This window comes from Ictidomys tridecemlineatus, chromosome 10 (assembly GCF_052094955.1).
Source record: "Ictidomys tridecemlineatus isolate mIctTri1 chromosome 10, mIctTri1.hap1, whole genome shotgun sequence".
Lineage (NCBI taxonomy): Eukaryota > Metazoa > Chordata > Mammalia > Rodentia > Sciuridae > Ictidomys > Ictidomys tridecemlineatus.
In genome coordinates this window covers 77,372,088-77,389,346 of record NC_135486.1, presented here as the reverse complement: position 1 = coordinate 77,389,346, position 17,259 = coordinate 77,372,088, and the positions used below count along the sequence as shown (strand labels likewise).

General features: G+C 36.2%; 2 protein-coding genes across 3 annotated transcripts in view; one reads left to right on the top strand and one right to left on the bottom strand.

Moving 5' to 3' along the window:
* Mastl (microtubule associated serine/threonine kinase like) overlaps window positions 1-5,051 on the bottom strand; it is a 31,834-nt gene extending 26,783 nt beyond the window's left edge. For both annotated transcript variants that reach the window (XM_040278142.2, XM_005320265.4), the window contains exons 1-2: window positions 4,019-5,051; window positions 1,382-1,519 (exon numbers count right to left, since the gene is read on the bottom strand). In XM_040278142.2, coding sequence (XP_040134076.2) covers window positions 1,382-1,519; window positions 4,019-4,201 — 321 coding nt within the window. In that variant the 5' untranslated portion in view covers window positions 4,202-5,051. The remainder of the gene's footprint in view (window positions 1-1,381; window positions 1,520-4,018) is intronic.
* A 50-nt stretch (window positions 5,052-5,101) lies between these two features.
* Yme1l1 (YME1 like 1 ATPase) overlaps window positions 5,102-17,259 on the top strand; it is a 45,663-nt gene continuing 33,505 nt past the window's right edge. The window contains exons 1-3 of the mRNA XM_005320267.4: window positions 5,102-5,314; window positions 10,919-11,050; window positions 16,364-16,526. Coding sequence (XP_005320324.2) covers window positions 5,282-5,314; window positions 10,919-11,050; window positions 16,364-16,526 — 328 coding nt within the window. The 5' untranslated portion in view covers window positions 5,102-5,281. The remainder of the gene's footprint in view (window positions 5,315-10,918; window positions 11,051-16,363; window positions 16,527-17,259) is intronic.

Here is a 17,259-nt window from a genome sequence, read left to right as displayed (position 1 = left end):
GTGTCATTGTGCCTGGCAAGTTCATATTATTTTTTTTTTAAGATGGACACCATACCTTTATTTTATTTATTTATTTTTATGTGTTACTGAGGATTGAACCCAGTGCCTCACGTGTACTAGGCAAGTGCTTTACCACTGAGCTACAGCCTCAGCCCTTCATATAATTTTTATATATTTTAAAATACTTGTATTTCCAAACTTTTAAAAATACAAAAACTATTCTTAGTACACATAGTATATATTTTTTCTTTTTGACTCTGATAATGAATCATTCTAAAAAGATCTCCATCCCCACTCTAAAAAGATCTCTTTGAATCTTATTTCCTAAAGGGGCTTTCTTTAACCTGGCTTTGAAGGTGAATTCCAACACAAATTTGTGTCCTCACTCAAACTCCTTTCCCTCTGAATCACTATGTCTCATCTCCCACATAAAGGAGTTCTTTATAACCAAGTACTGTAATTTACAATTCATTCCAGTTTTGAACAATAAAATAGTTGGAAAATCCTAAAACAAATTCATCAATAGTACATTTATTAAAGGAATTATGAAATTCATAATTTTATTAATTCTGTTATCATTGAAAATGATGAGGTTACCATTAAGTGGAAAAAGCAGAATTATAGTATTTACAATATGATAACATTTTACCATTGACTAAAGTTGTGGTTTGTCAAAAAATGTTATTTTTTTTTAATTAGTCCTTATGCAAAGAAAAAAAGATACTCCCCACATCTCCAGAAGAGATTTAAAAAAACTTTCCAAACTTTCTGCCTATCCTAGTAAATCTTTATACCACATTTGACAGCAGTCTAAAATACTTGAAGATTTGCTAAAAGACTAGAGATGGATTAAATTCTCAGGTACCAGAAGAGTTCTTAAATTAGACATAATTTTGAAAACCGACCTAAAGAATTCTTTGGATAGGATTAACATCTAAATCAGTAGACTCTGATAAAGGAGATTACCTCCATGATGTGATTAGCCCTTATCAGCTGAAGGCCTTTAAGAGAAAAAAAGATTGATATCCCCAGAGGAAAGGGGATTCTGCCTCCAGAGCTACAACTTCAATCCTTCCTTGGGTCTTCAGGTTAACAACCTACCTTGCAGATTTTGGACTCGCCAGTCCCCATGGTCTTCTGAGCCAACTGCTTAAAGTAAATCTTTGTGTCTGTTATGTATGTACATACACACACACTCACACACACACACATACACACACACACACACACACACACACACACACACACAATATTAGGTGTTCTTCTTTGGAGAACTCTAATACAACTGGCAACCTGGCCAAAATCATAAAGCTCTTGAGTGTCAGAATTCATATATGGATGGCTGAGTCCATGAAGAAAAAATGTAAAGCTATTTACTCACCAAGTAGACATTGTTTGCTGACTGCAGTGAATAATACAAGTGGACAATGAAAGGACTTTTGCTTAGTGCCAGTGCATCTCTCTCAGCTTGTACCTGATGAGTCATATTTTTATTGATCATATCTGCTTTTTTGACAACCTATAATAGAACACATGACAATAAAAACATTTTATTTTTTATTACAAAGTGTCCTCAGGTTCCAACATTGCCATCATAAAAATGAGAGAAAAAACAGATATTATTCACACCTCACACTGCCACCAGGAAATGGTACCAGAAAACTAGTAAGATGGTCAAACAAACAGCATCAAACCATTATTTTCAACATAGAACTGCTCATCTTGGTATTAAATGGCAAAATTATCATATCCATTTTGACAAGGAAAAAGAATTAAATAAATGTTCCCTGACTGATTTGCATGTTTACAGAAGAGATTCTGTTCTGTTATTATAAAAAAGTCAAAAGATAGTAATGTTCCTAATTATTCCCCAGATAACCAGGAACCTGGATACAGTGTAATAGCACTATACATATACACATACATACATATACACATACATACACGGATGTGTATATATACATATACACATCCGTGTATGTATGTGTATGCGTGTGTGTGTCTTTATTTGTTTATTTATTTTAAACTTCTGATTCTCTAGCAGAAAGGAACTGAATCAAAATGTTGGAAGTTTGTTTGCCTCACTTGAGCAAGAATGATTAGAATTAATGAAAGTCTCAGATGCTGTCTTACAGAAAACAACTAACTGTATTTTTGAATTTCAGGGTAATTGTCACAGAAACAAAAGTGTGATCTACATTAAAGTTGGAGCTCTGAACTGAACAGTAAGACACACTGGGATCAATTATCATTACTATTACAAGAAAAATGCATTTACCTAGTATTTAATACATCCGTTAATACATGATAAATTCTAGCCTTACTGCCTTTCCTTAAGAAAACTAAAGGAAATTGACAAAGGAACCTTATAACGTGATTTCACCTATCATTCCACTGGGTTGGGAACTCTGTGAGGACATGTTTGCTTTGTTCATTACTGTATCCCATATCCCCAAATATTTATTTAACAAATTAATTGCTGCTTCTATTTTAACAATTGATAATGGTTGATTACTATGTACGGTAGAAGGAAAAGCAAAAATCTTGGGAACATATAAGGCAAGTAACAATAAATTTCAACATGATGAGTCTGAAAGATCAAAGGTTTGAAGGAGAGCAAAAATGAACCTTCATACAAGAACAAGATAGGTGAAGAGTCAGAAGGGTGGAAGAAAAGCACTTAAAGGAGAACAAACATAAACATAAGCTCCAAGGCAAGAAAATACATAGGTTAGGGGGATAGTCCAATTGGTGTTGCTAGAACTTGGGAATGGAAGGAGGGGTTAGTAAAAAGAATGAAAGGCAGAATTGTGAGTACTAATTAGGAGGTATGATACACAAATGAAGTGGAAGAAAGTTAAATTGACTCAGGTTTCTAGTCCAAAGGACAGGGGCAATGGTAGAGTTATTAAATGGAGAAGGGAATACAGGAGGTTCAGAGTTTAGATAGTAGGTGGAGGAGATTGTTTAATATTTGGCAAGTATAATTTGGAGATGAGTGATAAATATTCACTTGGCATTTTCTAACAGGAAATTCAAATTTCATCCAGTCCGTTGGATTTTCCTTTCCTTTACCTCCTTCACTCAGTGCTGAAGTGTGAATAAACTGAATCCTTGGGAGTGGTTGAGAACCAAGAATGGACAGAATAACTTCAAATACATGTTAAGGGTTTTAAGAATGATATATATTGGTTTAAGGATAAAAGGATTGACTTAGCACACGTTTCATCTTGCTCTTTAAATGGAAATATATCCTAGACTCAGAGTGGAAAGTGTGAACAGAAAAAAATGAGATTTGTTTAATGAGACCTTTTGGTTGTATAAACAGGTCAAATAATCTATATCAAAAAATATAGAATGAAAACAACTATTACAAACAATGAAAATTCCAACCTTCATCCTGGTAAAGGCTATATTAGTAAAAAGGATCCAGAAGATACATAAAATGAATAGGTAATACTAATTTTAACAATTTCATAGCAGATTTGAAAGTCATGTAGCTTCTTCCTGGTTAGGATCAAACTCTAAATTAGTGGCTACAAATTAATTAAACTGGGACAGAAAAATTTCAGCGTATCTGTATGTCAAAGCAAACAAACTAAGAAGACATCACCAGCTACTTAAAACTTTTTGGATTTAGAAACATGAGTCAAATTCGGATTAGGCATGAATCATGGCTGTAGCTTTAAAGGACCACTGACCACCTCAATCAAGTCCCTTTTCCTCTGGCCTCAGTGTTCTCATTTGTTGACACTGGCTACGGCGAAGGGGGTCAAGTTTTGCTATTTTCACTGGGCAGTGTCTACTAGGATGTGGAGAGAAGGGCGGGGCAGGGTAGGGCAGAGGCCACACGCCTGACGGAATCCAAACAGAAGTCAGTTCGCAAGGTTCTGCAGGCTTCAGCAAGCTGGTCCAGACTAATTACTGCAGCAGCCCCGGAACCTGCCCAAGTCAGAAGGTACAACAGAGGGTCGCTCGGCTGCACGCCTTCCCTTTCTTTACTCCTCGACTTTCTTACCTTCACTGCATACAACTTGCCGCCTTTCTGTCCCAGGTACACTTTCCCGAAGGCGCCGCGACTAATGGGCTTCATTATGGTGAAATCCTCAATGGAGGGCGGTCTTGGCACCGGGATCTTATTCAAACATTCTCCTGTCGCCGCGCCTCTCTCGTTCTCTTCGCTCGGGGCGTTGGACTCCATCGCTGGACAGCTCAGATAGAGGAGGACAGCCGGCCAGGCGCCACGGCCTTTCCCAGCCGCAAATCCCGCCAACTGGGTTCAAAGTGAGGCTCCGCCCACACCGCACGCTGTCCGTGACGTCACCGCGCCACCGCGCCGTCCCGCCGAGTCCAAAGCAGCCCCGCCCTGTCACCTCCCTTAAATAAGTACAGTTGCCCAATGGGCGTGAGGTCTTGGCACTGGGAACACTTGAGTTCCCCACAGAAATTTCGAAGGCGGTGACTCACGGCCCGCTGACACATCTTGTTAGGAGGGAGGAGGTTCAAATAGCTCTGGCCAACAAGAAGAGGGACAACTGGGACTTGAATCTGAATCGCGGGATTTGAAAAGATGTCTCCCCGCCTCCCAACGAGTCTGCAAGGAACCTGCCCAGGTCTAGTCCAGACCTGCAATTTATCCCGCCCTTCCCGACCTGTTTGGTCTGTTCAGGAAAGCAGTGGCCCGAGATGACGTTTGGAAGCCAGGGAAGCCACCGAACGTGTGAAACCGGATGTGCAGGAGGCGGGTAGCCGACACTGTTACCTGAATTTATTCACAAAATGTAATCTGCCTGACGGAAAGAGGCTAAGACCAACAGGAAGAAGTTTAGATTTATTGCAGCCAAAAAACCCCGCAAACCTTCTTAGCAACCTTCAGTACAATATGTTGGATAAGGAAGCTACAGAGAGCCTGAGAAAGGCTCAACAGGGTGCATGCTGTTCCCCCTTGTAAAAGTGGGGTAAATCCACGCTACAAACAGCCTAAGGGATTCCGTTCCTTGCCAATATCAATCTGTGCCCGCAGGACGTGGTACTATCTCACGTCTCTGAAAAGGCGGGGCGCCGATTTGCCCCGGAAGTACTGTTGCGTTAACGCCTTGCCTTCCGGGGCAGATTGCTGTTGTAGCAGCTGTAGGAAGGGGAGGCCATTTTCCGTTTCTGAGAAGCGTAAGGGGCAAAGGAAGGGAGAGACAGGGGAAAAAAGGGGGGCTTAGCGCCTCCCTGCCGGGCCGAGAACGGAAAACAGTTTCGGCAGGCGGGAGAGGTCGCTGAGGGCCCGGAGATGTTTTCCCTGACGAGCACGGTGCAGCCCCAGGTGAGCCCTACTTTCAGCGTGTTTTTCTGCGGCCCTGCCCGCGGATGTTTTCCAGTTGCCTTCGTGGAATCGGTTTCTGGGAAGCGAACCAAGGGAGGAAAACTATTAGCCCACGCAGAGTCCCGAGGTTGAAAGTGGATCAGGGGATAACGAAGAGAGTATGACCGGAGCCTTGAAGGCTGACAGCTAAGCATATGGGGTTCGAGGGGAGAGGCGCGGTATAAGCGTGATGGAGATCTGGGCTTATCGGATTGATTGCGTGGAATTTTCTGGTAGAGAACCCGTCATGCATTGTTCAGGGCCGGACATTCTGGGTTGGGGGTTGGGGAAATGTCTCCTCTTGGATGTAAAAGTAATGTTCTTTCCATCCTTTCCGAGCTCTCTTTTTTTCTCCTTGCAAGTGAATTTAACCCAAACATTCTATAATAATTTGACTAACTACTTTTTTTTTTCTTTTTGGTTAGAAAAAACTAATAAGTATTCTTTCTTTTCTTTGAGTACTGGGGATTGAACTCAGAGGCATTTGACCAAAGAGCTACTTCCCCAGGCCTTTTTCATTTATTTATTTTGATTCAGTGTTTCGCTAATTTGTTGAGGCTGGCCTCGAATTTGGTTCCTCCTCTGCTTCACCCTCCCGGGATTACAGGGATTACATCATGTCCAGTTTATGAATTTTGGTGTAGTTAATTTGCCATTAAAGTTTTGATTTCAGCCTCATCCTCAAATGAAACAAAAGTTAAGCCAGAGGGGGGAGAAAAATTCTAAAGGGTTTTGACCCTCTTTGAAAGATTATCAGTTGTGACAATGTTTTGCCCTTTATTCACTTCAAAAAAATTTTTTTTCTTTTGATGGCAACTTTTTCTCATTAAAGAATACTTTATTAGTTTCTGTAATCACACCCGCATAGATGAGATCATACATTTAATAACAGTATCTTACCCCTTTACAGAGAAAAGAAATAAGCTTAACATTTCTAGACCAACATGACTGTTAATTTCTGAACAAGGCCAATTCAACAGGTGAACTGGGATACTTTTTCCAAAGTTGTCAAAAATTCAAATTACATTTAGAGATGTGTATGTTTATATAAAAAGACCAAGGATAGTAGTATGTTTTGAGTTATATAAAAAAGACCAATAATAGCACCAACAGTTTTTCCATTGTCTGCAATCATTGAATAAAATTGTACTCTCAGGACACTTCATTAGTGGTAACATTTTGATAGATTTATTTGTTTATTTATTGTAGTTATAGATGAACAGAATGCCTTTGTTTATTTTTATATGGTACTAAGGATCGAACCCTGTGCCTCACAGATGCTAGGCAAGTGCTCTACCACTGATCTACACAGCTTCAGCCCCACATTTTGATAGATTTCTTTTTTCCTTTTCTTTCTTTCTTTCTTTTTTTTTCATTTTTGAGAATGCTCAGAGCTTTGCAGACAAATATTTTTTTTTGAGAACATTCAGATTTAAATTTTTTTGATACCTTTTCTTTCTTATTTCAAGTATATGGTTGTGTTCCTTTGTTTAACTCCTCTCCCTCCTTTTTTGTACGAGTGCAGTACTGGCTGAATAATAGAAAATGAAGTGGTTGGTTAGTTATTGGGCAGCAGAAGAACAAAGCAAATATGGAATTTTATCTTACTAGTGATATGAAGTAAAGATGATTAGGGAGTTAGCCAGGTGAACAGTGGACAAGATATTTCGAGATTGGAGGAACAAAAATAAGTCTAGGTGGCTAGAGCATTAAAGATTAAGGGAAGGATTGCCAGAGATGAGATTGGAGAGAAGCCTTAAGGCAGTTTAGGGAGTTTGGATTTTATTTTAAGTGAAAACAGTTGAAAGGAACAATTGAAGGTTTTAAAACAATCTCTCTCTCTCTCTCTCTCTCTCTCTCTCTCTCTCTCTCTCTCTCTCTCTCTCTCTCACACACACACACACACACACACACACACACACACACACATATATGTATATGTGTGTGTATATATATACACACTTTTTTCTTGGTATCAGAAATTGAACTCTAAGGCACTCAACCTCTGAGCCACATCCCCAGCCCTGTTTGTATTTTATTTAGACACAGGGTCTCACTGAGTTGCTTAGGGCCTAAGTTGCTGAGGCTAGATTTGAACTTGCCATCCTCCTGTCTTAGCCTCTGAGTCGCTGGGATTACAGGTGTGCATCATGGTGCCTGGCCTAGATTTTCATTTTTTAATGAATCACTTTGCTGTCTTGCTTATGGAGAATATGAAGTGGCAGGAGTGGAATTATATTGCACTACTTTGGGATAAGGGTGTTGCTCCACTAAAGTTGTGGCAATGCTTGTAAAAGTAGAGAATGAATTTATTTGAACAAAGAGTAGAATTTCATGAGAGGTGGTGGAGAGAGATGTTTCTGGTTTGATCAACTGAATACAGGAAGGTGCTATTTGCCTAGATGATAATTTGGGGAGGAGTCCTAACAATTGTTTTTAAAACAGGTCTGACTTGGCCTACAGTGCTAAACTTTTTGAAACTAAACTCTTAGTTCACATCAAGAACTCCTGGTTTTAAGGGAATTTATGATTGGCTGGATGGAGAATTGGTGCTATGTGAAGTAGGTAGAGCTGGTGAAAGGATTTTGTGTGGTGTTGGCTTAACTGGGCTCAAATACAGGACCCTGAAGTATTTATGCTATGTAGGATTATAAACATATTTGGAATTCCTAGTTGCTTAGTTGGTTGAATACACTTGAATTTAAATGTTAGAAATAGGGAAGACATAGCTGAGCTCAATCACTCAGCTCAATCTTTTGTTTTTTTTTTTCCATGCTGAGGATTGAACCCAGGGCCCCCCACATGCTAGGCAAGTGCTCTATCACTGGTCTACACCCTATCCCTAAAATAAGCCTTTTCAAAGAAATAGGCAGATAACATATGTTTTTGTATTTGATTCCTGTAGTTTAAAAGGAACTTACTGTTTCTGACTTCAAAAAATAATATTCTTCCAAAAATGCTGAAAGAAAATAAAGATCATCCATAATTTCAAGATACACATTTTAGAATAAATTCCACCCCTTTCCCCCTCTTTATTAATAAGGGAATGCATACTTAAAAATATTACTTTATAGTTTGCTTTATTCATGCAGTGTCATAAACTTATTTCTGTATCAATAGCTCTGAAATAAGAAGCCTTTTAACTGGAATTTTGAATCAGATACTTTGGGTTAGACTCATACTAATTGTTTGACCTTGGATATGACACTGATCTATCTAAATCTTTGTTGTCTTCATCTATTAAATAGGAGGTATCTTAGTCTGCTGCTAAAACTGAATACTTTGAACTCTGTAATTTATATAAAGAATAGAAATTTATTGGTTCATAGTTCTGGAGACTGGGACATCCATTTTCAAGGTGCCAGAATCTGGCAACATGGTAGTACATACCACACGATGAAAGGCATCGTGTAAAACAGAGGAAGAGGAGATAACCCACTGCTATGAAACCTAACACCTTTTGAAGATTCTACCTCTTAACTAGTTAAAATGACAACTAAATTTCAATGTGAATTTTAGAGAGGACAAATATTCAAACTTTAACAAGAAGTGAAATAGTAACAATTTTTTATGACTCTTAGGAGGATTACACTAGATAACTAGAAGACCTGGTATATACTAAGAACCCATTTTGTTTATTCATTTACCCAACAAATATTTATTTAATGCTGTCGCTGTATGTATTGATGTTACATAGGGATACAGTATTGAATAAAATAGAAAAAAATGAAATAGGGAAAATAATTTTTTTGCCATTTGGTTATAGAATATGGTATAATGAAAAATACTTTTGTAGTTTTTGTAATCTCCCTGATACATAGCTTCTAAAATTGTTGGGATTTCATGAGTTATTAAAATTCAGGGAAACTTGTTTATCACATCTGTGTTTTTGCTAATAAAATGACTTCAATCTGTAAATAGCCTGAGGATGGGACTAGTCAGGGAAAGGCCAAGTGGTTTGAGAGTGTACTTTAATTTCCTCATCTTTGGAGAGGGGAGGGTAAGGCTGGAAACTGAGCTCCATTAGTAACTCTTGAACTGGGAAAGTCACCCTATTTTGGGTTGGTGAATGTGTGCATACAATCCATGTAGAGGGGTGTCTCACCTGACTGGGGACAGGAGTCCCTATAGTAGGGACCCTTTTAGACCTTGCTATAGATCTGGCTATTTATTTATTTTAGAGACTGGTAAACATAAAGTTTTTTTTTTTTTTTCTGAGTTCTGTTAGCCTTTCTTTTTTTATTTATTTATTTTTTTATTGGTTGTTCAAAACATTACAAAACTCATGACATATCATCTTCCATACATTTGATTCAAGTGGGTTATGAACTCCCATTTTTTACCCCAAATACAAGTTGCAGAATCACATCGGTTAGCCTTTCTAGCAAATGATCACGCCCTCTGACTGGCATCAGAAGTGGAGACAGTGTCATGGGACTGAGTCCTTACCCTATGGGGTCTCTTTAACTCCTCCTGGTAGATAGTGTTAAAGTTGAATTGTTGGGCAGCAAACTGGTGTTGGAAATTGTGTGGTGAATACTCAGAGACAGATTTTTATACAGATAATTAAGTAAATATTTAAAGTGTTAGCGAAAAGTACCAGGAAGAAAAAATAGAATAGAGAACATGGGTAAGACATATTTTTGAGGAAAGGTCATTGAAATATTAGGGTGGCTAGAGACAGGACTCCTAAAAAGATGATTTTTGAATAAAGAATTGAAGGGAATGTGAAAGCAAGCTATATTACTAACTGGACAAGAGGGAATAAAAACAGTGAAAAGGCTTTGAGATAAGATCCTGCTAGGTATCTTCCAGGAATAGCAAGGAGGCCAGTAGAGCTAGAGCAGAAGGAATAAAACAGGGAGCATTAGGGTAGGAGGTAATAAAGTGCCAAACCATGGAAGGTTTTATAGGTCATAGTTGTTAGGATTTTGGCTTTTATTTTTAACTCTGTAAGTTGGAAAAGAAGCCATTGGAGGGGCTAGAGTTTTGGCTCAGTGGTAGAGCACTTGCGTGGCATGTGTGAGGCCCTGGGTTGGAATGTCAGTGAAATATTTTATTTTGTGGTATAGTGTCGTTTATTTTACTACTCCCTTTTCTCCAGTTTTCCGCTATTTTTAAATGTGTTGATAAAAATTTTTATGTCTGCATGTGCAAGCATTTGTTGGATTATTTCCTTAAGAATAAATTCCTAGAAGGTAGATTGCTGGAATAAGAAAAAAATATATGTATTTAAAACATTTTTGATTCATATATCAAGAATAGTATCCTGAATGAATAGACCCAAATATCTTCCCACTAGCAGTAAATGAATAATACTGTCTTTGACATACTTTTGTTTGCTGGCACATGTGTTTGTGTGTTGCTGGGTATGGAACCCAGGGGCTCACACATGCTAGGTAAGTGCTCTTACACTGAGCTGTATACGCCCCAACTCAGTGTATATTTTTGCTATGCACTATATGTTTAACTTTTAACATAGCCTAAATCCTTTCAAGGAAAAGGAGATGGTTTTATTTTTAAAAAGAAACACATTACTCAATTTGAACTTTTATCTTTTTCTAGGTTACAGTTCCTCTCAGTCATCTCATCAGTGCCTTCCATTCACCAAAAACAGTATCTGTTTCTGTCAGTACATCAGTTTCTCAAAACCAGCATCGAGATGTAGTTCCTGAGCATGAGGCTTTCAGCAATGAGGTAATATTTTTTTACCCTGGCTGTATAAGAAAACCTTTTTTATATACTGAATTATAAACATGTTTGATGAAATATCTTTATTTAGACATTTATATCAAGGTGTCTTTTATGTTCAGTGTAATTTGTAATTAAAGATAACTAATTATGGATTTTATTGTATATATTTAAAAATTACTTCATATAATTTAGAAATTTTTTTCATAAGGCATTGCATTTGGCATTCACCTTCAGACTTACTGCTTGTGTGATATCAGTAAGATATTCTTTTGTGTTTCTCCAAGTGGCAGTGAACTCACCGGTAACTGACCACAATTAAATCTCAAGGAAGATAGTATACTGAGACATTATCATTCATTGCCTTATAGAACCCTTTAGTGTAATTAAACAGAATATAGATACTTGAAAGTGAAATATATGAACTAGGAAACCCATATTTTTAGTTCATGTAATTATAAAACCAGCGTTGCCTTGGATGTAAGTAAGTACGGGGGAGGGGGAGTGCTTTGGGGGGGTCAGTCTAGAGATAAAAGTTTAATTAGATGAAAAGTTTGTCATCTTTATGTTTTCTTTTTATTCTGTTTGTGCAGTTCCTGTTGCTTCTTTCTATATGTAATCCATTATCCTTTTTCCTGACATCCCTCTCTCAAATTGTAGTTCTTGAGAACTTTACTACTTAAAAGACTCTAAATTACATATAATAAGAGATTAACAAAAAGTAATAATCAAATAGAACAGTTATAATCATACTCTGTAGTGAAACTTATATCACATAAACGTGGTCCCTCTTAAAATAACTATTGTGCTACACTCCTTGTTGACCATGGGTAACTACAGTGGCAGAAAGCAAAACCACAGGTGAGGGATTACTGTATCTTGAAAAATTTCTACATGCAGCAAAATTATGTTCATTTTAGAAACTTTGGAAAATATTAATATAGGTAGAAGATATAATTCATCTGTGATCATGTTTTCCAGAGACAGTGCTGTTAATATTTTATATTTATATTTCTTTTTTGTTGTTGTTTGGTGGTACTAGGGATAGAATCAAAGGTGTTCTACCCCTGAGCTACATCCCCAGCTTTTTTTTTTTGAGACAGGATATTACTAAGTTTCTGGGGTTGGCTTTATTTATACTTGTAAAGTTCCTACCTCAGCCTTCCGAGTCTCTGGGTCTCTGGGATAACAGATGTGCACTACCTTGTCCAGCTGGAAAATATTTCATGTCTCCTTCTTTTGGGCTTTTTATATTACATAATAATTGCATTATATTGCATGTGCTGATTTTTTTTTCATTCAGTGAACTTTTTATTTTTATGCCATTTTTATTATTTTTATTATTATTATCATGGGTTTTTTTCCTTGAGATGTGAATTTGCTTTGTTGAATAGACTGTTTTCAAACTTATGATTCTCTACCTCCCTCTCCCAAATAGATGGAATTACAGATGTGTACCATGGCACTTGGCTCATTTTCTTTGTTCTTAATGACTTTTTAGTGTTCTTTGTATGATGTCCAGTGTTGGATATTGTTTCCAGTTTCTTTTTTGTTGACATAAACAATGCTATTATTGTTGTGCTTGTTGTTAAATCTTTGATAATTGTGTCAAGTAAAATTGCTGAGTTGCTGGTAAAGGATGTTTTTGATCCTTGCAAGGTAACTAAACCCTAGAAGCCAGTGTTTTGTTTAAGACAGTAATGGTGTGAAATATAGAATTAATATTCTTAATCTCTGTTATACCTCCTTAGTCCTTCTATTTGTCTTTGACAAGTACTTTTACAGTATCAGAAGTTTTTCATATTTTTGAGTATCCTACCTCTTAACTTTCTTGGGGATGTGATGACTTCTTTAACAAACATCTGCTCCAGAAGACAAGGGGAAAACAAAACAAAACCTTCCTTTGAATTTTCCTCAAGTAACTGGCTTCCTTTTGCATTATTATTATTATTATTATTATTATTATTATTATTATTCTCTATCTATCTACCTTCTATGCTGGAGGCCAAACCCAGGGTCTCATGCTAGATAGGTATTCTACCATGGAGCCATATTCCAAATCTCTGCTTTAAATGAGTAGTTTGAGCTTGTATCTATTCTTAAAAAATTTTTGAGTCTCTCTTCCTATCTCTCAGTAACATCTCCCATTATAATTTGGATGTTACTTTTACTATTTTAAAGATATTTTTTGCTAAACTCATTGGTGACTTCCTTAGTGCTAAATACATGTCTTAAAAATATGATTCTTAATACTTATCATTTGCATTTAACCAGGCCAAGTGTGTACTACTTTCAAAATAATTCCTTTAATTGAATGTTATTGCTGTGATTATATCTATATTTTGCTGGCATTTTAAAATTGCCAACTTCTTAGATATTAGGTTTATGTATAAGGGAAAAATGAGTTTATTATGCATATGTATCCTTATTTTAATTTTCATTCTTTACATTTTTCCAGGTTTTTAAAAATTATTTTATTGTTTTTTTTTAATGTGGTGCTGAGGATTGAACCTAGTGCCTCATATGTGCAAAGCAATCACTCTACCATAAACCCAGCCTCTTCTCCGATGTTTTGATATCCATTTTCATATCTTTCATTGACATCTATATCTAAATATTTGTATTTATATGCTGATATCTCTCAAGTATGTCTCCAACCCTTAATTCTCTCAAAAGTTTTCAAGTATCTAGTGGCTTATTAGACATATATATTCCTTTGGATAATATCCAGGGACCTTAGATACCCAAAACTGAATTATTTCCCCAAATTCCAATATGTTTGGCTTACAGTGGTTTCAGTCCTTTATTATCAGTTTGGATCCAATCAGGAGAGAGAAACCACACAGTCACTTAAACAATAAAGTCTTACTATAGAATTTAATGCAATTTAATTTACTATTTCAAACACCTACTTTTATTGGGAATTGGAGTAGATAGGGATTGGTTAGTAAGAAGTAATGAACATCCTAAAAGAAAATACAGAATTTGTGGACTTAACGTAACTAATACTTCTAGGGCTGAGATAGAGTATCCCTGGAAAAGAGCTCCGCTTCCAGGCTGAGGAATGACCTTATTGGAGAGAGCATGACTTTGGCTCACAGAATGGCGGAGATGTCACTGTGGTATGATGCCAGCTGAATTTGCTGGAAATCTGTCCTCTAGACTGGAGAAAGCTGTTCTTGAAGATGTGTCTTGCAAGAAAAAATAGAAAAGTAGTACTGAGGAAAGATGTTGAGTGTTGCTGGCCACTGTGCATTCCAGGAGCCAGTAGCTACATACTATTTAGGAACCATGAGTGTTGCAGACTGGAGTCAGCTGAGGAAGCACACTAGAACCAGGAACTCAAACTCTTTCTCTCCTACAGTTTATCTCTGGTAACTACACTGACAAAGCTTAACATTGTGCCAGTTGGCAAAGGAAAAATATTTAAAGGATGCAGATTGATATTCATGGAGCCAGCTAAATGATGAAGAGGAACTAAGAGACAGCATTTTGATAATCCTTATAGATTATCACATCCATTCAGAACTCCTTATCTTCTCAATCCCTACAACCTACTGGCTTCTTCAAATATCTGTTTTCTGTGATTTGTTACATACCTTTTTTTTTTTTTCTGGGAATCAAACCCAGAATACATCAGCCTTCTCTCTTACACTTTCTGTCTTCTTTATTAGAGGATTTTCTTCAAGTAAAATGAAACTGATCATATTACTGATGAAATTAAATTCAAAGAAGGCTTTTCACAGTTTGGCTATAGACCATCTTTCTAGTTCATTCTTCCTTCACTTTTGGAGACATTCCAGATCTTGGTAGGACTTTTGTTTGTTTCATTCCCCAGGCCTTTCTCCTTCATCAGTGCTAATTATTTATTTTATTTTGTGATACTGGGGGTTGAACCTCAGGGCACTCTACCACTGAGCTATACTGCCAGCCCTTTTATTTTCATGTTTCAAAACAGAGTTTTCACTCAATTGCCAATTCTGGCCTTGAATTTGTAATCCTTCTCCCTCAGCCTCCCAGGTCACTGGGCTTGTGCCACTGCTTTTGGCCATCATTTTTAATAGTTTAAAAGTATTTTTAAATATTTTATTTCATCATACTTCTGTGTTACTATGTGTTGCCATGATATATGTTAGCATAAATGGATGAGTTAAGCATCCTACCTTTGATCCTTACCATTGCAGATTCAGGCATATTTCAAAGTCATTAGTGATGAAGAAATGGACTATGGAATGTGAGTCATTTGTCACATATCTAGTAAACAGTAAATCCATAGACATAAATTCAGAGCTATATAATTCATGGATCTCTCCTTATGTCAGTCATAAGAAGGTGATACTTGTTCTGCTTAGTTTTTTCTCTCCTTACTTTGATGATTTAGCTGTTTGGGACTCAATAATATATGATTGTTAACTTGTTGGATCATGTGGATAAGAAAAATGAAATCTACACTTATGTATTTACCTTAGAAGTCTTTAAAGATGAGCATGTTTTTACACATTTTTGTGATTGTTAAACATGTTTTGACCTTATTGACTGTTCCTTCTTATTCAAAGTTAGATATAGTTACTTTGTAACTCCCTCAGCTCAAGGAAGGATCTTTATCAGGCTAGAGAAATGAGATGTCCTCTAATAATAGAGATATCAGTTATTTTGGTGGGCTTTTATTTGTGAGCATTTAGAACTGGAGGAATTGAAGATTATTACTCAGTTAAAGCATCTTAACAATTAACCTCAAATCACTTCTGCCCCTGACCATGTAGAACACACTTCTTTTTTTTAAAAATCTTTTTAATAGTTATAGATGGACAGAGGGCCTTTATTTTGTTTATTTTTATATGGTGCTGAGGATCGAACCCAATGCCTCATGCATGCTAGGCAAGTGCTCTGCCACTGAGCTACAGCCCCAGCCCCATAGAACACACTTTCTAACTGAGCAAGTAGTTACTCTTGTTTTTGTCATTAAATAAGTGTTTGGCTGATGTTTGATAGGCTAGCATTAGATGAGAATCTCTTATGAAGAGAGGGAAAGGACATAGAAAGCATTTTACTTGATTTTTGTGAATCATGCTTAGTTCAGTGGTATTGAAATATGATTTTATTATTTAAAGATATCATTAGGGATATTGTATTTTGACCATTGTCAGACTTTACATAACTAATCTCAGTAAAATTAGAACTATAAGAATGTTTTCATCAATTTCTATTTTAAGCACTAAGAAATTAGTGTATTTGTTATATTTTAATAATTTTTTAAATAATAAATCTCTTTAAATATCTCAATGTTAATGTTTATTTGGTTGACTTAATCTTTTACAGCCTTCACTTAATTTAAGGGACCTTGGATTATCTGAATTGAAAATTGGACAGATTGATCAACTGGTAGAAAATCTACTTCCTGGATTTTACAAAGGCAAAAACATTTCTTCCCACTGGCATACATCTCATGTCTCTGCACATTCTTTCTTTGAAAATAAATATGGTATGTTGATACATTTTTTGTTTGAATTAAAATAAGCCATTTTTTATATTAGTAATGATAATTATATTAGATACCATTTATTAGTTTTTGTTATGGGCCACTTTATTTTTGAATTGTTTTCTATAAGTTTTTTTATTAGAATAATGTTAAATTTACAGAAAAGTTTCTACAATGATACAGAGAATTTCCATATATGCTTCACCTTGCTTTACTTAATGTCAACATCTTACATAACCATTGTATATTTGTCAAAACCAAGACTTTGAGATTGGTATGATATATGTTTTTGGCATGACATTTTATTTATTTTCTTTACAACATTTTGAATTATGTACAGAGTGTTTGGATTTCAGCAACATTTGACTTAACTAAATCATTAATTTTTCCAGTAGTATCCTTTTTCTGTTCCAGGATCTAATGCAGCATATCACATCACATTTAGAAGATTGTTTTATTATCATTGTTGTTTTAGTTTTAGGTGACACACATTTGTTAAATTCTGTATAAAATACTATACCCTGAGAATACCTTGATGAAGACACAAAGTCCTTTTTATGGAATGTCTATGTATTTTCTTATTTGAGGTTTGTAACATTCTGGTATTATAATAAATAGGGTACACTATAATCTATTGAAAGGGATGTCATGTCATCTTCATGAGTTACTCTTTGGAAGAATATTAGAGCTTTACCAATCCATCAGAATACCTGTTTCATATTGATGGCAGGACAGA